Here is a 22,240-nt window from a genome sequence, read left to right on the forward strand (position 1 = left end):
GGGTTTGTGAGCCACCATGTGGTTGCTGGGATTTGAACTCAGGACCTTCGGAAGAGCAGTCAGTGCTCTTACCCACTGAGCCATCTCTTCAGCCCCTCTGCTGTTCTTTAAAACTTCTTTCTCCCTCTTCATTTCCTAGCCCATAAGGAAGCTGGCTGTGTGTCCTCACAGCGATTTGAAAGAGCTTTGTGGATGAAGTCATCTTTAGAAGAAGGTATTTCTGTGTTGAAATCCATTAAATTTTCAAGCTCCAAATGGAAAAAGTTAATTCCACAAATTCCTATAAGTATTAATAGAAGCCTTCCTGTCAGGTATGATTTTCAATGTAGACTTTTCTTAGTCTTTACAGAAAAATGAGATAGTATGACATTAATCTTGGCAGTTAGCAGGTTGGGATAGGGATCAGAAGTTTCGGGTCTGTCTTTGCTGTAGCTGTATAACAGAGTGGGGTCTAAACTGAGCTCATAAGACCCGGTCTTGAAAAATAAATTTAGAAAGAAAGTAAAATGTGTATGGCTGGGCCTGTAGCTTGATGGTAGAATGCATGCTTAGCATGAGTGAGGTCTTGAATTCTCTGTTCTCTGCCTCCCTAGTGCGGGTAGTAGCGTGTACCGCCATACCTAGCAAAGAAAAAAATCTTAATGAATATATTTGTGTTTGGTTATAAAGTATGTGTAGGTGTTTGTGTGTGTGTGTAGGAGTTGTGTGTGTGTGTAGGAGGTGGTATGTGTGTGTGTGTGTGTGTGTGTAGGAATAGCCTACATGAATTACATGTACCATATGCATGCTTGGTGCCCAGGGAACCAGAAGAGGGTGTCAGATCCCATGGAACTAGAGTTAGACAGTTGTGAGCTGTCCTCTGGGTGCTGGGAAGCAAACCCGGATCCTCAGGAATACAGACAGTGCCCTCAACCCCGAGCCATCGCTCCAGCTCAAGTCTTAATTTTTTGTACATGTACAATTTTCTTGTGGTTTCCATTGAATTCTTTTGGTTTTCCTCAGATTTAGAGACTTCAAACCAAAAGAAATACAAGGACCCATCTTCTCTGCTAGGCTAAAAAACTAGAGTGGTCCCAGCTAATGCATGCTCTACAGCAAGGAAAATTGTTTAATTTTAAAGCATAGTAGTATAAGTTCTTTTTTATTTTTTCAGTGTTATATATTCTGTATAATTTTTTTTTGAAGGATCATGTCACATTTGAGATTTTGTTTCCCTTGGTTTATTTATGTGGCCTCTGAGTCTAAAAGACACTCTTAGAAAACATTTTTGTTCCAGGAACAAGGAAGGGAGGTGTGTGTGTGTGTGTGTGTGTGTGTGTTCGTATGTGTACATGTGTGTACATGTGTGTACGTACACACTCGGACGCACACGCATTCACGCCTTATGCAGTCTGAGCCAGCCTTATGTTTCCTCAGTAGCTGAAACAGCTTAGGATGAGCTTGCACCCTGATCATCCTGCCCCAACTCCAGGTACTGGGACATAAAGTTCTAAGGACCTTGAGTAATATAAAGTATATGTGTTTCACCATTGATTTTTTTTTAATCCCCATTTGGAAAACAAACAGATAAACAATGTAATTTAGATAGGACAGGGAGCCAGCAGGGCACAAATCAATCATGCTTTGGACTTTAGAGGGACACTGTGCATATCATGATGGCACTGATATTCTCCCTCTTGTGAGTCCTGTTTTCTGGGATGACTCTTAGAGATGTTACACTGTTTTCAGTTTTTTGTTGGGTTGTACTTAGTTTTATTTTGGGGGTGGGGTGGCCCAAACTTGCTCTATGGCTGGCAGTTACTTGGTGCTCGTGATCCTCTGCCTCCATCCTTTCATGGCAGAGAGGCAAACAAGACTCCTTTAAGGGCACTAATCCTTATGGCTGACCTCGCCTTGTAATAGTAGTACTTGGGTTCTTAGGACCCAACAAATAAATTTGGGAACACCAACATTTTCACTATTGCAGTCAATATTTTTGTTTACTGGCTCTATTAACCAGTTTTATGTCATAATAAAATACCCAAGGCTGCATATTTTATTTTTTAAAAAGAATCTTTATCTGGATACCAATTTAGATACTGAAACTTCCCAAGTTAGGCAGCTTCCTCTCTCTGACCTCTGCTGAGGGTTTACGGCCAGTTGCTTCAGAGCAGCAGGATACGTGTAAGTTTAAAAATAACCGTATGTGGCTAGAGCACATGTGCTGCTCCTTAGAAACCCTATAGAAATATAGGAAGCCAGAAATGTAGGTGTCAAGCTTGCTCTTCTGACAAGAACTCACTAATGTGAGCACTAACTTCCTAACTATAGCATAACCTCTTCTGAAGAACAGAGACGCAGTCCTTTGTCTTAAAGTGTGGGCCTCAACAGTATGACATATGACATTGGAGACCGTACTTCCAGAGCACATGCCTTTGAGGGACACAAAGGATATCTGAACCCTAGCACACAAAAGGAGGACTCTATGCCTCATAACACCATAATTATTACATAATTAACACCGGTCAGTTATGGTGATGAGGGATCGCAATCAGTATGCTACTGTTAGGGAGTTAAGTGCTCACGCCACTGAGTTCTTGTGGACAGGGGATTTTGAGCTAGAGTTCGATGTAACCCAGGCTGGCTTTGTACTGCTGGTACTCCCGCCTCTTCCTCTCAGCTGCTAGGGTGCTAGGCATACATTAGTAGCACAGAGAATACGTTGTGTGTTCTTGGATGACCTTTGTGGATGTGTCACTTTGTGGATGTGTCCCTTTTTATTGCTTATTATTTATTTTATTATTTTATTTTGAGACATGTTCTCTCTATATAGTTCTGACTGGTTATACAGACCAAGCTGGCCTTGAACTCACAGAGATTCTTTTGCCTCTGCCGCTGCCTCTGCCACACACACACCTTTTTTTTTTTTTTTAAAGAAAGTGTATGTTAGAACCCTGATTTTGGGCTGGAGAGATGGCTCAGTGGGTAAGAGCACCCGACTGTTCTTCTGAAGGTCCGGAATTCAAATCCCAGCAACCACATGGTGGCTCACAACCATCCGATCGTTACGAGATCTGACTCCCTCTTCTGGAGTGTCTGAAGACAGCTACAGTGTACTTACATATAATCAATAAATAAGTCTTTAAAAAAAAAAAAAAAGAACCCTGATGTTGAGTGTTCTTTTTTTTTTCAAATACACACCAGAAGAGGGTGTCAGATCCCATTACAGATGGTTGTGAGCCACCATGTGGTTACTGAGAATTGAACTCAGGACCTCTGGAAGAACAGCCAGTGCTCTTAACCACTGAGCCATTTCTCCAGCCCTTGCCTCTGGCTCTTAAATACTAGGAGTAAAGTTGTGTGCCCCCACACCTGGCCGGATGCTGCTGCATTTGCTCACTATACTTAGAAAACATTTGAGAGTCCCTTTTAATGTAAAGTTTAGTATATTACAAGGAATTTTGTTCTGAGTTTGGTTTACAGGACATGGGTCCTTATGTTAATAAAACTATTTACACTGGCAGTGCTCTGGATGTTCTTAAGTATGAAGAAGTGGACATGGAGTCGCTCGTCGGCGTGCTTCCCGAGCCCTTGGAGAAGTATACTGCATGTAGAGAGCTCGCCAGAAGACTGAAAATAGAAGGTAAGGAGAGCTGTCTGCCTAGGTGATGCCATCCTTTTCCGCGTGTGCAGATGATGGACGAGCAGTAGACCACCCAGGGCAGTGTTTGCTGAGCATGCCTGAGGATGATACAGGCTCTGCATGACCATAGCTTTGTCCTCAAGCATGCAGCATAGGCTGATAGTGGGAATGGTGGGATTATACAGGAAAAGACTCTCCTTGAGGAGCAGCCAGGGCGGTAAGATTGGCACTTCCGCCCAGCGTCAGTGCTCCCTTCAGTTCCACAGCTGGCTGGAATTTGGCTGAGGACAGAGTGATGTGTGCTGCCTGCCATTCCTTGGGTCATTGTATAAAAGGGTAGCAATAAAGAAAAACCTAGAAGAATCCTAAAAACATTTTCCCAAATGACCCAGTACTAAAACATTAAATTTGCCGGGCGTGGTGGTGCACGCCTTTAATCCCAGCACTCGGGAGGCAGAGGCAGGCAGATTTCTGAGTTTGGGGCCATCCTGGTCTACAAAGTGAGTTCCAGGACAGCCAAGGCTATACAGAGAAACCCTATCTTGAAAAAAAAACAAAAAAACAAAAAAAAACAAACAAACAATAAAAACCACACATTAAATTTAACTTATAAAATAACGGAAATAGAACTGGAAAGATGGTTCAGTGGCTAAAAGTGTGTGATGGTCTTCCACAGGCTCAGGGTTCAGTTCCCAACAACCACCTGTAACTGCAGCTTTAGGGGATCCAAGTTTTCTGGCCTCCACAGGCTCCTACAGTTGTGTGCACAGACACCGCAGACACACATGATTCAAGACAACTTGCTTAAAACTCAAGTCATCCAGTACAGAATGACAGCATGGAAGAAGGATTCAGACTTATGTCATCATTATGGTTCCTCTGTTGAACACTTCAGATAGTAGGGTGTAGCACTGGAAACAGCTGCTTAGGTGGCAGACTTTGACCTCGCTGTGCAGCTTTACTTTGTTCAGTTAGCATTGTTCATCATCATCCCTGCTGACAGGAAAGAATTCAGCCATGGAGTAGCTGTTCCTTGCTCCAGTGCTTAGGGGGTGGGGGCTGTGATTAGAATGTAAAGTAACTAATGCGTAAAAGGGCCAGTGCTTATAAACACTCTGGCCACCGCTTGATACTTACAAGAAACCACATGGGGTTAAAGTACAATCTGTATGGGTGATTGAATTTTTTATTTTGTTTTTATGTACATGTATGTGTTTGTGTGTGCACACATATGCAGGTGCTCGTGGGCGGCAGAAGAGGGTTTCCGATCCTCTTGAGTTAGAGGTACAGACTCTAGTGAGCTGCCTGACATGGGTGAGACACTAGAACAGCAAGAGTGGGAAGAGCTCGCTCTTTTCCTTTGGTTTTTTTGAGACAGGGTTTCTCTGTGTAGCCCTGGCTGTCCTGGAGCTCACTCTGTAGACCAGGCTGTCCTGGAGCTCACTCTGTAGACCAGGCTGGCCTGGAACTCACTCTGTAGACCAGGCTGTCCTGGAGCTCAGTCTGTAGACCAGGCTGGCCTCAAACTGCAGCAAGCATTCATAACCACTCTCCAGTGTTTTTTGTGTTTATTTGTTGGTGGTGGTGGTGGTGGTGGTGGTGGTGGTGGTGGTGGTGGTGGTGGTGGTGGTGGTGGTGGTGGTGTTTTGTTTTGTTTTTGAAGACATGACCGGATGTAGCCCAGGCCAGCCCCATCCTAAGCAGCTGAGGATGACCTTTTACTCTTAAGCCCTTTTGCCTTTTACTCTCTAAGTGCTGGGATTGCAGTGTATGCCACCTACCTATTTTTGTGGAGTTCTGGAATGTAATGATTAATATTGATCATCAACCTGACAGGATTTAGAGTCACAAGGATTTAGGACTGAAAACATGCCAGGTAAGTCCTCTGCCAACTGACTTACATGTCAGCCAGCCCCTAGACAAGTTTCTTGGGGGCAGAACTCAGTGTTATGTCTTATTATCTTTCCTATTTTGCAATGTATATTTGAGAAATGAAATAAATATGCCCTTGGCCATATGCAAGGTCTCAGGTACCCTGTTAATAACACAGTTACTCTCCCCTTGCTGTGATTTCTCTCCCATCCCTGACAAAGAAGGATGGGTTTATAAATACAGAGGCCATGGTCGTTGGTCATAGGGATGAGTGGGTTTTGGCTCGTGACTTGAGGAGAGAGCATCTTCCTGTGGTTGGCGGAACATGAGGCACTGACTTATAGCTCATCCACAGGCAGGAGGCCGAGACACTGGTGCCCGGCTCCCTCTCCCGCTTTGTGAAGTCTGAGCCTAACCTGGGGATGAAGCCACCTCGTCATTCTTTACTTAAACCATTTCAGAAATATCCTGACAGACATACTCAAATTTCCACAATGCCTTTTTTTTTTTTAAGATTTATTTATTTATTTTATGTAAGTACACTGTAGTTGTCTTCAGACACACCAGAAGAGGGAGTCAGATCTTGTTACGGATGGTTGTAAGCCACCATGTGGTTGCTGGGATTTGAACTCAGGACCTTTGGAAGAGCAGTCAGTGCTCTTAACCACTGAGCCATCTCACCAGCCCGCCTTTATCTCTTGTCAAATCAAGATTCAGTATTAACCATCGAATCCCATTAAACCCTGAGGCCTATTTATGGATCATAAACTTGTGCCAGGTATGGCGAAGCATTCCCATGTAACCATAGCACTTGGGAGGCTGGATGATAGGAAACTCAGGTGTTTTTTTTTTTGTTTTTGTTTTTTTTTAAGATTTATTTATTTATTATATGTAAGTACACTGTAGCTGTCTTCAGACACTCCAGAAGAGGGTGTCAGATCTTGTTACGGATGGTTGTGAGCCACCATGTGGTTGCTGGGATTTGAACTCAGGACCTTCAGAAGAGCAGTTGGTGCTCTTAACCACTGAGCCATCTCACCAGCCCAGGAAACTCAGTTTTAAAGAAAACAAAAACTTAGCATTTAGCCACGTGTGGTGGCATATGCCTTTAATTCCAACATTTGAGAGGCAGAGGCAGAGGCAGGTGACTCTCTGTGAGTTTGAGACCAGCTTGTTCTACATACTGAGTTCCAGAATAGCTGGGGTTACTTAGTGAGACCCTGTCTCAAGGCAGCTCTTTAAAAGAACCATTTGATGGGGGCCTGTAGCGTTTTAGAGGTTAGTCCATGATCATCATGGCAGGAAGCAGTCAGGCATGGGCTGGAACAGCAGCTGAGAGCTTTATGTCCTGACGTACAAGCAGCAGTCAGAATCACTGGGCCTGGAGTGGGCTTGGGCAACACACTTTCGCCAACAAGGCTACACCTCCTAATCTTTTTTTTTTTTTTAAAGATTTATTGATTATATGTAAGTACACTGTAGCTGTCTTCAGACACACCAGAAGAGGGAGTCAGATCTCATTACAGATGGTTGTGAGCCACCATGTGGTTGCTGGGATTTGAACTCTGGACCTTCGGAAGAGCAGTCGGGTGCTCTTACCCACTGAGCCATCTCACCAGCCCCCTCCTAATCTTTCTCAAAGAGTTTCACTCACTGGCGGCCAGGTATTCAAATATATGAGCCTATAGGAGCCATTGTCATTCAAGCCATCACATGGCCTAAAGTGTATGACAGAGTATGTGTGGGGGTATGCTCATTCCATGGCCCTTGTTTGGAAGTCACGGGACAACTTACAGGAATCAGTTCTTCCTCCCACTGTAAATTCTGAGTAGTGGACTCAGGTCTTCAGGTGTAGCAGCAGTTTGTATACCCTATCCCCTTTTTTTGAAATGGGTCTGATATAGTCCAGGCTGATCTGGAACTTTTAGGATAGCCTTTATAGGATAACCTTGAGCTTTCAATTGCCACACTTAGTAAGAACCTATCCAAACTGTGCGTAATGCACGCTGGGTAATAGGTAAAAGTGTTGTGACCCACATGACCTAGCCCTCGGGAGGCAGGTGCAGGGGGATCTCTCTGAGTTTGAGGCCTGCCTGGTTTACAGAGAGTTCCAGGACAGCTGGGGCTACACAGTGAAACCCTGTCTCGAAAAAAAGGAGGGGAGGGAGGAGAGCGAGAAGGAAGGAGAAGAGAGAACTTATCCTGTGTTGGACAAGATGAAAGGACTGCCTTCACTTAGTTTGTTAAAAGTTTTGTTTTGTTTTGTTCTTTACTTCTTGATTATGTCGGAGGCAGTGGTGCAGCGTGTGTGCCTGAAGATCTGGAGTTAACAGGTGGTTGTGAGCCATCTGACATGGGTGCTAGGAGTCAGACTCAGTTCCTCTGAAAGAAGAGTGTGGACTCTTAAACCCTGAGTCTTCTTCCCAGCCACTCAACTCATATTTTAAGGTAGACTTTGCTGGGCCTGTTCTCACAGTCCTCTTGTCCCAGCTTGGGAAGCTGAGGCAGGAGTGTAAAAGGTCTACCTGTCCAACTCAGTAAGATAATGACTAAAACTCTGAAAGAGGCTGGGCTGGGCCCTAACTCAGTGGTAACAGTAGTATGTGTCTCCTTGCCTAGCACGCAGCAGGCCTGAATGCCCTGGGCTTGATTACGAGTACCACCAAAACAAGTTTGTTTGTTTTTTTAAACTTTGGCTTTAATTTCCTTTTTTTTTTTTTTCCTTGGTTTTTTGAGACAGGGTTTCTCTGTGCAGTCCTGGCTGTCCTGGAACTCCCTTTGTAGACCAGGCTGGCCTTGAACTCAGAAATCCGCCTGCCTCTGCCTCCCAAGTGCTGGGATTACAGGCATGCGCCACCACTGCCTGGCTGGCTTTAATTTTCTAAGAATAGAATGCATGATAAAACAATTGCCAAGCTTTCTTTATAACATTACATAACATTACTTCTTAATAAAAACCTTATCTATATTGCATAAATTATGTTTACTAAGAAACCCCATTTCTAAAAATTACTGCTGGGGATGCAGCCTGGGGGGTGCATAGCTGAGTAGTAGAGCTACTTGTCTGGCATGTGTAGGCCATGGGATTAATCCCTAGGACCACCCTAAAATACACACATGCACATACAGCTTCATGTAGAAAACATACAGCTTCGTGTAGAAATAACTTGGAGAAACAGCCCATCTTTAGGACTTAACTTTTTTTTTTTTTGGTTTTTTGAGACAGGGTTTCTCTGTGTAGCCCAAGCTGTCCTGGAACTCACTCTGTAGACCAGGCTGGCCTCGAACTCAGAAATCCGCCTGCCTCTGCCTCCCAAGTAGGACTTAACATTTAATGTTAAAAATAAGATTTGCACAGACAAGAAATTCCGAGTGAGCTGGGCACGGTGGCTGACTTGTGTAGTGTTACCACTTTGCAGTGCGGGCTGGATAACAATCGGCAGTTTAAGGTCATCCTTGGCTGTATAATATTCATCTGCATGATAACCTTCAACTTCCTTTTCCTCAAAAAGGAAAGGTCATCCTCAGGGTGTTCAGGGTCAGCCTCAATATGTGGCAAGTTTGAGGCTAGCCTGGGCTACATGGGATTCTGTCTCAAAACAAAACAAGAAAACAGATTACCTACCTCACCTGTCTCCAAGTGTCATGTTGAATGATGATGTATGCAGAAGCCATTTGTAAATAGTAAAGGGCTGTACAAATACAGTTACTAGTGTAATGTGTGTATCATAATACAGTTCTCATTTTATTCACCAGCCAGTTATGAGTCAGTATTGTCATATCAGCTACAAGAAATAAAGGAGGTTCAGCAAGATGAAGCTTTGCAGCTTCCACACGAGCTCGACTACCTAACCATCAGGGATGTGTCATTGTCCCAGGAAGTCCGGGAGAAGCTACACTTGAGTCGCCCACAGACGGTAAGCCAACAAGCAGCAGGAAGAAGCGAGGTCTAAGCAGAGCCAAAAAGGGCTCTTGCTTTAATTATAGGAAAGAGCGGACGCTGCGGTTATGAGCACTTGCTGCTCCTGAAAAGGGCCTGGGTTCGGTTCCCAGCCAGCCACCCACATGGTGGCTCCCAATGATCTATGACTCCAGGTCCAGGGAAAAGAAACTTAGCCTCTTATTTTCTTTCCGTAGGACAGATGTTGATCTGTCTCTGAGAGATGAGAAAGCTGAGCTTAGTTGAAATAACTGAAAATTAAGAATTGATTTGTCGGGGCTGGTGAGATGGCTCAGCTGGTAAGAGCACCCGAAGGTCCAGAGTTCAAATCCTAGCAACCACATGGTGGCTCACAACCATCCGTAACGAGATCTAGCGCCCTCTTCTGGAGTGTCTGAAGACAGCTACAGTGTACTTACATAGAATAAATAAATAAATCTTAAAAAAAAAAAAAAAAAAAAAGAATTGATTTGTCAAGCCAGGCGTGGTGGTGCACACCTTTAATCCCAGCACTCGGGAGGCAGAGGCAGGCGGATTTCTGAGTTTGAGGCCAGCCTGGACTACAAAGTGAGTTCCAGGACAGCCAGGGCTATACAGAGAAACCCTGTCTCAAAAAACCAAAAAAAAAAAAAAGAATTGATTTGTCACAAAAAGTGTGTGTGTTGGGGGTTGGGGGGAGAGGTATTGATTGATTTGCTGAAGAGATGGCTTACTGGTTAAGAGCACTGGCTGCTCTTCCAGGGAACCTAAGCTCAATTCCTACCACATGAAGGCTCACAGCCATCTGTGATCCAAATCCCACTTCTGCCCTTGGTGGGCATCAGGCACACAAATGATACACAGGCTTACATGAGGGCAAAACACCTCCTCATATCAATAATAAAATAATAATGATGATGGTGATAATTAGGAAATGGGTTTCCTCTCAAGTTACCTTTTCACATACACACTGTGGCATGCATACACACATAAGCAATAAAAAAGTAAAATAAATTTTAAAAAGGATGATTGCAGTTATTCTCTATTCTCTAATCCCAACCATGTCCTAAAGAATTAGTTCAGACTAGTGTGTGTGTTTGTGTGTGTGTGTGTGTGTATGTGTATGTATGTGTGTGTGTGTATGTATGTATGTGTGTGGTGTGTGTGTGTATGTATGTGGTGTGTGTGTGTGTGTGTGTGTGTGTGTGTGTGTGTATAGGTGTGTGGTGTGTGTGCATGTGTGTGGTGTGTGTGTGGTGTGTGTATGTATGTGTGGTGTGTGTAAGTGTGTGTGTGTGTGTGTGAGACGTAATCATTTTAGGTTAAACTAGAATACATTTTAGTGGTTTCAGATCATTCCCTGGCTCCCTCTCGGGATTCCATAGTTATATTCCATAAGCTTCTAGGAGAGGAAGAGAGCCAGAGTTCTCCCACCCTGTGATTTACTCTCAACTGTGTATGTGCTTCAAAATGTTCTTATTACCTGGTCCCTCCTATTGTGCAAGCACTGAGGCAAAGCAGTTTAATGTAAGCACTCCATTGTATTCCTTATATTTAAAGAAATAAGATACTCACCCCCACACCCCCGTCTGTCTCTTGTAATGATTACATTACAAGCTAGAGGTGCTTTGTGTCCCCCTTGCCCTGGATGGGATTTTGTCAGGCTTGAACTTGAGCAGGTCTTGTCTGTTCTGTTTTGAAACGCTTTAAGTCATCCTGTGCTTTGAAGGGAGGAGTGTTGATACAGATGTCTCATTTATGGCTGAGCGCTCCAAAGTCACATAGTTCCCATATATTGACAGCTGTGAATCTGTGTTAATTGTCATCTATACCATGTATTTTCAAGGAAGGAAGGAAGGAAGTGAGGGAGGAAGGGGAAGATGTTTTGTTTTAGATGTATGAGTGTTTTGCTTGCTCCACATGTGTGCCTGGTGCCTGTGGAGGTCAGAAGAGAGTATCACATTCAGATGCCCTGGAACTGGAGTTAAAGTTGTGAGCCAGACACCCCGGATGCTAGGAGCATCCTAGCATCCACTCTGACCCTCTGAAACAGCAGCAAGTTAATCACTGAGCCATCTCTCCAGCTCTCCCACAGATTTTTTTTTTAATGGAAAGAAAAAGATACTGTAACATTTGGGAAGGAAGAGGAAGGGGATAAGAGTCTTTGTAGCCCAGGCTGGCCTTGAGATCTTTCTGCCTCAGGCTGCCCAATACCGGGGTTACAGGTGTGCGCCAAGACCTGGAAGAAGCTTGTTTTGTTGAGACATGGTTTCCCACGGGGCTGGAGCGATGGCTCAGCAGTTAAGAGCACTGACTGCTCTTCCAAAGGTCCTGAGTTCAAATCCCAGCAACCACATGGTGGCTCACAACCATCCGCAGTGAGATCTGGTGCCCTCTGTGTATAGCCACAGTGTACTTACATTAAAAACAAAAACAAAAACAATATGATCTTGCACACATCAATTTAAAATTCTGAGCTGAAGTCATAAGTCATGTCTCATTTCCCTTATCTTCTTTATAAACTTATTTTTAATGACATTCACATTTTCTTATGGGTTTGAGTGTTTTGCCTTCATGTATGTATGGGCAACATGCATGCCCAGTGCTTATGGGAAACAGAAAAAGAGAACATGGACTCCCCTAGAACTGGAGGTGCAGATGCTTGTGGCTACCATGTGGGTGCTGGGAACTGAACCTGCATCCTCTGCAAAAGAAGCAAGTACTCTTAGGTGCCGAGCCGTCTCCCCAACCCTCAGGTAATCTGTAGTAGCTGGCTGTCATGGCATCTGCCTGTAGTCCTAACTGCTTACGTGGGAGACTGAAATGAGGGAGGATCTCTTTACTTAGCCCAAGAGTTCAAAAGTGACCTGGTCAGTGTAGTCTGATGCCAGCTCAGAATCTAACTGCTTTACAGCCTGTCCTATAAAGAGGCTGTGGGGAGAGGACATCTGATTTGACATCGCTCATCCTGGTTCTTTTGTCATCTTAATTCCTAGATTGGGGCTGCTAGTCGTATTCCTGGAGTGACACCAGCTGCCATCATCAATCTGCTCAGATTTGTGAGGAGCACGCGGCAGAGCAGACAGCAGTGACAGAACGCCAGGCCAATCGGTGCTTGTGAACTTTCATTTCATAGAGGACTTAGAGTGAGGGCTTAGGGCAATGGTTTTCAGCCCCGTAAAACAGTTCCTTGTGTTGTGGTGAGCCCCAAACACACAATTATTTCATTCCTACTTCATACTGTTACGAATCATAATGTAAATATCTAATATTCAATCCCTGTGGGAGTCTCAAGCCATGGGCTGAGAACCGCTGGCTTAGAGAGTATGAATAGGAAATAAAGATGACACTGAAAATACTGTTGTTAGGTGATTTTACGTTTGTCCAAAGGTATGTGCCAAGTCCTGGAAGTGGCTTTTTTGTTGTTGAGACAGGACCAAGGTTACAGTTTTGCTTTTTTTATGTATCTGGGCAAAATAGTGAAAAACAATGTGTAATTCTCTCTGGGGCTCATATTCTATAGATCATATAGCATTCATCATAACTAAAGCAAAACTAAACCTGAAACTGTGGTGGAACAGACTTGTAATCCCCCATCACTTGAGAGGCTGAAGCGGGAGGACCTAGAGTTCAGGATTGACCTGGCTGTACAGTGAGACCTGGTCTTAGGGAAACAGGGAGCCACTTACAGAACCTGTGCTCCTCTCCTGCCTACTTTTGTCAGTGACTCAGAAGAGCTGCCCCTTCTTGTTTCTCTAGATACTGGTGAAAACACGGGCATGCCTTCCCACTCATTTTCTGAAGCCCCTCCAGTCCTGCCTACTTACTTTTTTTGGTTTTTTGAGACAGGGTTTCTCTGTATAGCCCTGGCTGTCCTGGAACTCACTCTGTAGACCAGGCTGGCCTCAAACTCAGAAATCCACCTGCCTCTGCCTCCCAAGTGCTGGGAGCCTACTTACTTTTTTAACTAAATGGTATTCTTTCTCTCTTTTATTTCTCCAGCTCCCTCTTCGCAGGAGGCAAAACATACCACTGTGCAAAAAAGGACGAACCTTTGGGGGGCGGGGGGTGTTACTCAAACAGATACACCATGATCTGCAAGCTAGCTGAGCTACAAGAGTTGGGCTTGTCTCAATAAGGGAAAAGAAAAAGAATGCATGTTAGTGTATGTGAATATTTTAGCAATGAAGGAGTGGGGAAATCTCTTGCATAATTTTCTCACCTACTTTACTTATACATAAGGATAGAATTAGTGTAACATAGGACTTCTTGTAGGGATCACAAACGGAACTCTCAAATACACTTATTCATAGGCCTTTCAGAGATTTCCACTGCATGAGGTCAACACTATTTAGTACCATGCAGTTGTTTCCTAAAATAATTTTTCTTCAGAATCAGTACTGAGAAAACTATGTATTTGAGTTAGTACTCCAGTTTAACTTGTTATGGAAGTTCCCAGAGACTTGCAAATATGGAAGTGACTTTGGTGCCACATAAGCAGTAACGGGTGAGAGAGCACTTAGGGTTTGTAAGTAAAATAACAAGTTAATGTTAATGGAAAACAAGATGGGATGTCTCTTTCATACAGGACCTAGAACTCACTGTTTACTCCTCTCACAGTACAACCAACAACCCCCAAGTGGTGAACATAATGGCTTAGAACACATCTAAGGCCATATTTGATGTTAGCTTGCACCCTTGTTTTCATAAAATGCATTTCAAACACAGGCCATATTAATTTGCCTACTTAGTTCTCAATGCATAAGAGTAAATTAAAACAAAAACAGGGCTGGGGAGATGGCTCAGCGGTTAAGAGCACCGACTTTTCTTCCAGAGGTCCAACCATCTATAATAGGATCCTATGCCCTCTACTGATGTGTCTAAAGACAGCAACAGTATACTCACATATATAATTCTTTTTTTTTTTTTAGATTTATTTTATTATTATATGTAAGTACACTGTAGCTGTCTTCAGACACACCAGAAGAGGGAGTCAGATCTTGTTACAGATGGTTGTGAGCCACCATGTGTTGCTGGGATTTGAACTCTGGACCTTCGGAAGAGCAGTCAGGTGCTCTTACCCACTGAGCCATCTCACCAGCCCCACATATATAATTCTTTAAAAAAAAAAAAAAAAAAGTCATTTTGTCCAAGCTGGCCTCAAATCCCTATCCTCAAATGATCCTCCTGCCTCAACTTCTGAAAAATCCAAGACTACAATAAAGCACCCCAGGCAAATTTTCATAAAACTCCGCTGTACATGGTGGTATGTATCAGTCTTGCCTACGTAGCAAATTCAAAGCCAGTGTAGACTGTTCAAGACCCTCTCTCAAGAAAGAAAAAAACGGGGCTGATGAGATGGCTCAACGGTTAAGAGCACTGATTGCTCTTCTGAAGGTCCTGAGTTCAAATCCCAGCAACCACATGGTGGCTCACAACCATCTGTAATGAGATCAGATGCCCTCTTCTGGTGTGTCTGAGACAGCTACAGTGTACTTACATATAATAAATAAATCTTTTTTTTTTTAAATTGTTTTTTTAGATAACAAATTGGCTTTTTAGTTGGTGTGGTGGCACATGCTTTTAGTCCAAGCCTTGGGAAGCACGGGCAGGTAGATTTCGGATTTCCAGGCCAACCTAGTCTACAGAGTAAGTTCCAGGACATCCAGGGATAGACAAAACTGTAGCTCAGAAAAATGCCTTGTAAGTCAAGTTTTCCAAAACTCAAATTGAGCCAAACCTACTAGTAAGCTTCTAATTCCATTCTCAGGGGGGCTGTGATAGAAAGATCACAAGTTCAAGGCCTGCCTGAGCCTCTCAATTCTTTTGAAGGAATGAGGATCACTGCTCAGTGGGAGTGTATCTTCCAACCATATGCAAAGGCCCTAGGTTCACCCAGTACCTTTCCCAAGAACTGCCAAGAGGTTCATTTAGACCCAGAGGCTAGCCTGACTGCAAGATAAGGGAGTGTGGGGGCAGCATTCTCAAGAGTATTTTAAGAGCCATGTGCCTTTGGACAAAGGACAACTTGAGGGATGTTCTGCTATGTGCATCTAGGGACTAGACTGTCTCGCCAGCCTTTCAAGCCCAGCCTGCCTTCATTTACTTTTATTTCTAAGGATGTCAAGACTCCCTAGCCCTTATGCAACCCAGACTGAGACTGCACTGACTTTAAACCCTACTCATTAGTAGCAACTGGCCTTATCCATGTGGAGCCTTTATCTCCCACATTAAAGCCCAAATGTTTTAAAAAACATGTTTTAAAAGAGTTCAAGATTTTGCCTACATGGGTACTGTATATGGACCTGGTACAGACAGGCCACTAGAACTGTTGTAAATCATGTGGGTGCCAGAAACCGGGGGAAATTTTCACTAAGTCCACACTAAAGTCATATAACATCTAAACAGCTAGCCTTTTAGAGCACTTAGCTTTCACGTGTTTGATTTTAATCAAGACTAAAGACTACCTATGTAGCTCACGTGGTGGAAGGCTTGCCTACCAAACCTTTGGCCCTGAATTCCATCCCCAGAAACATGCTTTTATTCTGAATGTTTTGTCTTCAAAGCACCAGTAGATGGTGCTACTCCACTTATACACGTAAGTGTGCAGGTTTGAAAAACGGTGTTTGTATCCAGCAGACACTTGCTATCAATTTCCCAGGTAGGTCTTGATTCTTATTTAGGGTCTAACAGCTTACTTAAGCTATTTCACTATTAGCAATCCATTTTAACCAGTCCTACTTGAAATAACCTCAACTAAGGAACTGACAAGCCTTTAGTAAAGAGTTTGCAGCAACAGCAACCCTTAATCCCACAAGCACTAGAATTTTATCCAGTCTCTAAGGGTAAAGATGACACATTGGATGTTTTTGCCATATCAAAGGGGTTATTACACATCACTTTTCTGAGTCTAGATTATCTAAACTTAGGCCACCTGTTTTCATCTCATGGACTTCATGACATATCCTATGCAGTCTTGCCAATCCACTTCCAGGGACTAGCCCATGTTTGTTCTGCCAAAGTCAGGCTAACATGCCTCAGTTTTGAAACTTATTTCAAATTACATGTTCTGGCAACAAGTACAGTCACTGTAACCAAAATCTCAGTATAAATACTGAACAGCTTTTACCTTATTATTGAAGGTATTCCTACCACCCTACCATCAGCTTGTTTTGCAAAAGCTCATCTTAGAAAATCCCTTTTGCTTAGCCTCTTCGTTCTCACCTATTCATTCAAGATTGGTCTTTTTAGTTAAGGTTCTCTCCTGTGTAATTGTGGAAGGAAATGCTCAAGTAATTGTCCAACCTTGCTTCATTTCCAATATTCACAAAGCACACTCAGTAATCCTATGTGGTAGCATACTCCAATGCTGCCTAAATCAAACTTAGCTGTCACACCCAAGTCTGACCTACTGCATGCAGATCCAGACAGATTGGGGTATAGGTATAGTCTGCCCAACTATACCACACCTTGGGTTGATACAGCAAAATTACTTTGTCCTCACCAGTAAGATTTGAAGTTAACCCAAATCAGCCCTGTTTATAGCTCAGTTCTGGGCAGACCCAGACAACCAGAACTCAATCCCTAAGAACATACCATGGGGACCCCAGTACCTTTGTTGTATACAGTCAGTTAACTTTCAGCATTGACCAACACAGATTTCTCATTAAACTTGTTTTAATGGTCTCAAAATTCTGTGACAGATTTTTGGTCAAGTTGTTTCCATTAAAAAGTACTGATTTTGAAAACTAATAACTTAAAACTGCCACACACAAAAAAAATGGTCCACAACATTCTTTCCTTCTGAAGGTTTTACGATGCATTGTTATCATTAACCAGTCTTTTACTATTAAACTTAAATGGCCAATTGAGACAAACAGTTCTGAGACCGTTCTTCCACCACTGATTAAGACTGGGGTGGCAGGTGTTAGGGGTAATATTCATTTAGCCTTCTGAGCTTTCTGGGCAGACTTGGTGACTTTGCCAGCTCCAGCAGCCTTCTTGTCCACAGCTTTGATGACACCCACAGCAACTGTCTGCCTCATGTCACGAACAGCAAAGCGACCTATATAGAAAAATGCCATTTATCAGTATCTTTGCTATGCAAGCAACATTTCCTATTACAAACTTGATGTTCAGTGTAGCAGACTCAGATCAGGCTTACCAAGTGGAGGGTAGTCAGAGAAGCTCTCAACACACATGGGCTTGCCAGGGACCATATCAACAATGGCAGCATCGCCAGACTTCAGGAACTTGGGGCCATCTTCCAGCTTCTTACCAGAACGACGATCGATCTTTTCTTTAAGCTCAGCAAACTTGCATGCTATGTGGGCTGTGTGACAATCCAGAACAGGAGCGTAGCCAGCACTGATTTGGCCTGGATGGTTCAGGATAATCACCTAAGAAAAACAGCGTGTATTTAAGTCTTGCCTTGTGATTCTGCACACACAACCAATCTAGCCACCTATCTTAAAAATGTGTCACCTGAGCAGTGAAGCCAGCTGCTTCCATTGGTGGGTCGTTTTTGCTGTCACCAGCAACATTGCCTCGTCTAACATCTTTGACCGACACGTTCTTTACATTGAAGCCCACATTGTCCCCAGGAAGAGCTTCACTCAAAGCTTCATGGTGCATTTCAACAGACTTGACTTCAGTTGTTACATTGACTGGAGCAAAGGTAACCACCATGCCAGGCTTGAGAACACCAGTCTCCACTCGGCCCACAGGGACAGTGCCAATGCCTAAAATAGTATTGTTTTGTATAAGTATTTAATACACAAAACATAAGACTTCAAATTCACGTCAACATTCTACTTAATATTCTACTTACCTCCAATTTTATAGACATCCTGGAGGGGCAGTCGCAGGGGCTTGTCAGTTGGACGAGTTGGTGGTAGGATACAATCCAAAGCTTCCAGCAGCGTGGTGCCACTGGCACTGCCATCTTTGCGGGTGACTTTCCATCCCTTGAACCAAGGCATCTAAAACACAGGCAGTCAATTATAACCTCCTTACTTATTGCGGCTTTCTCCATTCAACTACCTTAAAAGTCACTTACATTAGCACTTGGCTCCAGCATGTTGTCACCATTCCAACCAGAAATTGGCACAAATGCTACTGTGTCAGGGTTGTAGCCAATTTTCTTAATGTAGGTGCTGACTTCCTTAACGATTTCCTCGTATCTCTTCTGACTGTATGGTGGCTCGGTGGAATCCATTTTGTTGACACCAACAATCAGCTGTTTCACACCCAGGGTGTAAGCCAGAAGAGCATGCTCGCGGGTCTGCCCGTTCTTGGAGATACCAGCTTCAAATTCACCAACACCAGCAGCAACAATCAGGACAGCACAGTCAGCCTGTAAGAAACAAGACAATCATATACCATTATCTCAGAGAAAGCACCCCACTAAAAAATATCCTGAGTCAGGAATGGGTAAATTTTACACACCTGGGATGTGCCTGTAATCATGTTTTTGATGAAGTCTCTGTGTCCTGGGGCATCAATGATGGTCACATAGTATTTGCTGGTCTCGAATTTCCACAGGGAGATGTCAATAGTGATACCACGCTCACGCTCAGCTTTCAGTTTGTCTAAGACCCAGGCGTACTTGAAGGAGCCCTTTCCCATCTGCAAAGTGACTTCTAATTAGTACACCCAAGACCTAGGTTCTACTCCCTGCTTAAAGAATTCCCATCCCTCCTTTTGCCTTATACTTGCCTCAGCAGCCTCCTTCTCAAACTTTTCGATGGTTCGCTTGTCGATTCCACCACATTTGTAGATCAGGTGGCCGGTTGTGGTGGACTTGCCGGAATCTACGTGTCCGATTACGACGATGTTGATGTGAGTCTTTTCCTTTCCCATTTTTGCTTTGAATTAGCGGTGGTTTTCACAACACCTAAAAAAGGGTTTAAAAGATACCTTTGAACCGCTAAGAAGCCCGAGAATTAGCTCCGCTCAAAACTCAAGGGGACAAATTCCAAAAATGACTTCCAGCGCCAGGCTGGCCTGACTAGTCTCCACCCACCAAATGTGAACAAACTCCAACGCCATTACATCCCCTCCCCCCGCCGCGACTAGCCGTGCTCAAAAGCCCGAGGTGACTATTGCGGCCGATAGGACCACGGGGTCACAGGAAGCAGCAGCCGGTGAGGGACCAGGCCCTCTTCCTTTGTGTGGGTGACTCACCCGCCCGCTCCACCGGGCTGCCGCGTCCTCCATTTTGAGCTCCTTGCAACAGGGCCCGGGAGCGGCCATCTTTCCACGCACGCAACTGGTGCCGGACGGGATGGCCTCACCCTAGTTAGGGAGGCAGGGCAACGCGGCGCCGCCAAGCCAGATCGTGCCGGGTGCTGGGGCCACATGGCCTCGGCACGCTAACCCCAGCCTGGTTGCTTCGGGAAAAACCCCAGGCCTCGCCCCATCCAGGTGGCGTCGGACATGTGCTCCGAAGGCGGGCGGGCCCCAGCCGCCACTCCTGTCCCTCCATTCCTCCCCAACCATGACCTCTCCGGGCTCCGGGCGAGCAAGCCCCGCACCCTCCCTTTGTTAGCCCCTATTGCTGAACGGCAATCGAAGGCAGCAGGGCAACAACAACAACAAAAAAAAAAAGACCAGAGTGCGGCCGGAGTAGCACGCGGCGGCGGCGCGGACACCACGCTAGGCCTCAAGCCGGACACGAGGCGAGGCTACGGGGTTGCCGCTAGGCCTCGCACTCTGCCTCCCGCGCCGCCCGCAACTCGAAGCGGGAATGCTCGCAGCTAATCCCCGCCGACGACAGCGGGGCCCGGCCCGCTCGGAGCAGGACCTCCAGCTCGGCGGCCCGCGGAAGCCACACCCGCCCCTCACCTGCGTTCTGACGGCAAACCCGTTGCGAAAAAGAACGTCCAAGGCGACTGCCGCACTTATATACCGTTCTCCCCCACCCTCGGGAAGAGGGCGGAGCCAGCACACGACACCGCTTTCCCAGTTTGCCCCGCGCCAGCTCCCCGGTCCTCCCCCCCATCACCCCCCCCCCCCCCGCTCAGTGCGCCCCTCCCCCCACGACCAGGGTCTATGAGCTTGTGTGCTCTGCTCTCCCCGCGCTCAGCCCTGAGCGCATGCTCCTCGCACTGTGGTGGGGCGGGTACCGGGATTATGGGTTATGAGAATTTAGCGACGGTCCCTGGGACTTCCCCAGGCGAAGGCGATCCCTCCTTTTGTATGAATTACTCTTGGCCCTAGCGGAGGGTGGGGCGGCGAGAAGCTGGCCAAGAGGGCGGCCAGAATCTATCCCTACTCTTCCTTACTCCGCTGCCAAGGCTGTGTCAAGATCCGGGTGTCCCTTCCCACGGAGGCCACCTCCCGACGTCAGCCCCGCTATCCTTCTGTTCGCCTCCCGCAGCCCATGCTCTCCTGGCTGGGAGAGGAACACAATGTTGGGGACCCTTCCCGGCTCTAGAACCCAAGGGCTTAGCTCAGTAGCGGAGAGCTCGACCGATCTGCCCCTGGGCTGGCCCCTTGGTTTATTCCATCCAATGCCGGTTGATTCTCTGGAAACCTGAAGCGGCCTTCACACCCCTAAGGGTTCAGTTCAGAATATGCTTCAATCCTACAGTTAGCTTTACTTTGATTCTAGGTTTGTTACACTAAAAAGATTGTATGTGTACATGTGTATGTACAGCCATTTGATTGAACATGAGAAACCTGAAAATAATCTAATCCACCCCACATGGTCTCATCTAAATACCAGCATCAGCAATCTCCCAGCGCCCATCCCTAACACTTGTGAAATCACTGCTTCTCAAAAATGGCTTGCCTTGTTAGTTACATCCCTTTCTTTGCTGCAATTCTAGCGATCATACCAGCATTGTTTTGTTATTGAGACAAGGTCTCTCTTTTTTAGCCCTGGCTGCCCTGGAATAGGTAGTAGACCAGGCTGACTTCAAATTCACAGGAATCCGACCTGGACCTGCTGGGATTAAAGCCCTGGCCATTTTTAAATGCCTCTCAGAGCAGGCACACAGAAGTGTTTCTCAGAGGAAAGAAGAACTTCTTTGTTTTGTTTTTTAATGCTAGAGATGGAAAAAGAATTATTTTGTAATGGGATATGGGGTGCTGGAGATGGAACCCTAGGGTGTCTATCACCAAGTTACAGTTCCTAGCTCAAAGATATCCTATCTGATTATCCATCATTGGATCTCCTCTCCCAGGTGTACAACATCACTTCCCAGTTACAAACATTTGATGTTCTTGCACCAACCTTACTAGGAGCATTTGAGGGCCTCTGTCTAGTGTTCACAAAAACACACAGGATTTGCAAAGGAACTATTTGTTTCTGGGGAAGAGTTCCACAGTCAAGGGAAAAACTTAAATATAAAACAATTTGGAACCAGTTCAAAGCAAATTTACATGATGCTTCTCATTTCTTGTCTAGTTCTAGTTTTCAACTATTTTTCACATCCCAAACTGTTGTTTTTTAACTTTTTTTTAAAAGTGGTATTTATTTAGTGTGTGTGAATGCGTGTGCCACATCACCCTGTGCGGAGGCCAGAGGCCAGAGGCCACCTTTCGTGGGGCAGGTTTGCCCCTCAACTACGTGGACCTATGGGATCTAACTCAGTCAGGCTTTGCAGCAAACGCCTGTACCCAGAGAGCCATTTCATGTCCTACTTTTGTTTTTGTTTGAAACAGAACTTGATGTAGCTCAGGCTGGCCTCAAACTCATGTTGCTGAGGCTGGCCTTCAATTTTTTTTTTTTTTTTTTGGTTTTTCGAGACAGGGTTTCTCTGTGTAGCCCTGGCTGTCCTAGAGCTCACTTTGTAGACCAGGCTGGCCTCGAACTCAGAAAT

At 45.0% G+C, this 22,240-nt stretch overlaps 2 protein-coding genes across 5 annotated transcripts in view; one reads left to right on the forward strand and one right to left on the reverse strand.

Moving 5' to 3' along the window:
- Positions 1-12,785, forward strand: part of Mto1 (mitochondrial tRNA translation optimization 1) — a 30,687-nt gene extending 17,902 nt beyond the window's left edge. For 2 of the 4 annotated variants that reach the window (XR_003947995.1, XR_870765.3), the window contains exons 9-12: positions 140-214; positions 3,504-3,622; positions 9,251-9,411; positions 12,410-12,785. Coding sequence is in view for 1 of the 4 variants with exons in the window: in NM_026658.2 (NP_080934.2) it covers positions 140-311; positions 3,504-3,622; positions 9,251-9,411; positions 12,410-12,505 (548 nt within the window). In the remaining 3 variants the exon portion in view is untranslated. Of the gene's footprint in view, positions 1-139; positions 312-3,503; positions 3,623-9,250; positions 9,412-12,409 lie in introns of all 4 variants that reach the window. The other 2 variants (XR_001779005.2, NM_026658.2) reach the window with 2 other exon arrangements.
- Positions 12,786-17,072: 4,287 nt separating this feature from the next.
- Positions 17,073-20,344, reverse strand: Eef1a1 (eukaryotic translation elongation factor 1 alpha 1). The gene is made up of 8 exons (NM_010106.2): positions 20,259-20,344; positions 19,131-19,308; positions 18,861-19,040; positions 18,472-18,768; positions 18,244-18,394; positions 17,898-18,154; positions 17,578-17,812; positions 17,073-17,478 (listed from the first exon to the last, which is right to left on the reverse strand). Exons 2-8 carry the CDS (start codon positions 19,272-19,274, stop codon positions 17,354-17,356), a joined length of 1,389 nt encoding a protein of 462 aa, NP_034236.2. The 5' UTR covers positions 19,275-19,308; positions 20,259-20,344; the 3' UTR covers positions 17,073-17,353.
- Between the last annotated feature and the right edge of the window lie 1,896 nt (positions 20,345-22,240).

This window comes from Mus musculus, chromosome 9 (genome assembly GCF_000001635.26).
Source record: "Mus musculus strain C57BL/6J chromosome 9, GRCm38.p6 C57BL/6J".
In the NCBI taxonomy this organism is placed as follows: domain Eukaryota; kingdom Metazoa; phylum Chordata; class Mammalia; order Rodentia; family Muridae; genus Mus; species Mus musculus.

Coding starts and splice junctions, on each gene's coding strand:
- Eef1a1 (NM_010106.2), bottom strand. CDS start 19,274: ATGGGAAAGGAAAAGACTCACATCAACATCGTCGTAATCGGACACGTA. Junction 19,041..19,130: donor TTGAGAAGGAGGCTGCTGAG/GCAAGTATAAGG, acceptor GTCACTTTGCAG/ATGGGAAAGGGCTCCTTCAA. Junction 18,769..18,860: donor TGATTACAGGCACATCCCAG/GTGTGTAAAATT, acceptor TGTTTCTTACAG/GCTGACTGTGCTGTCCTGAT.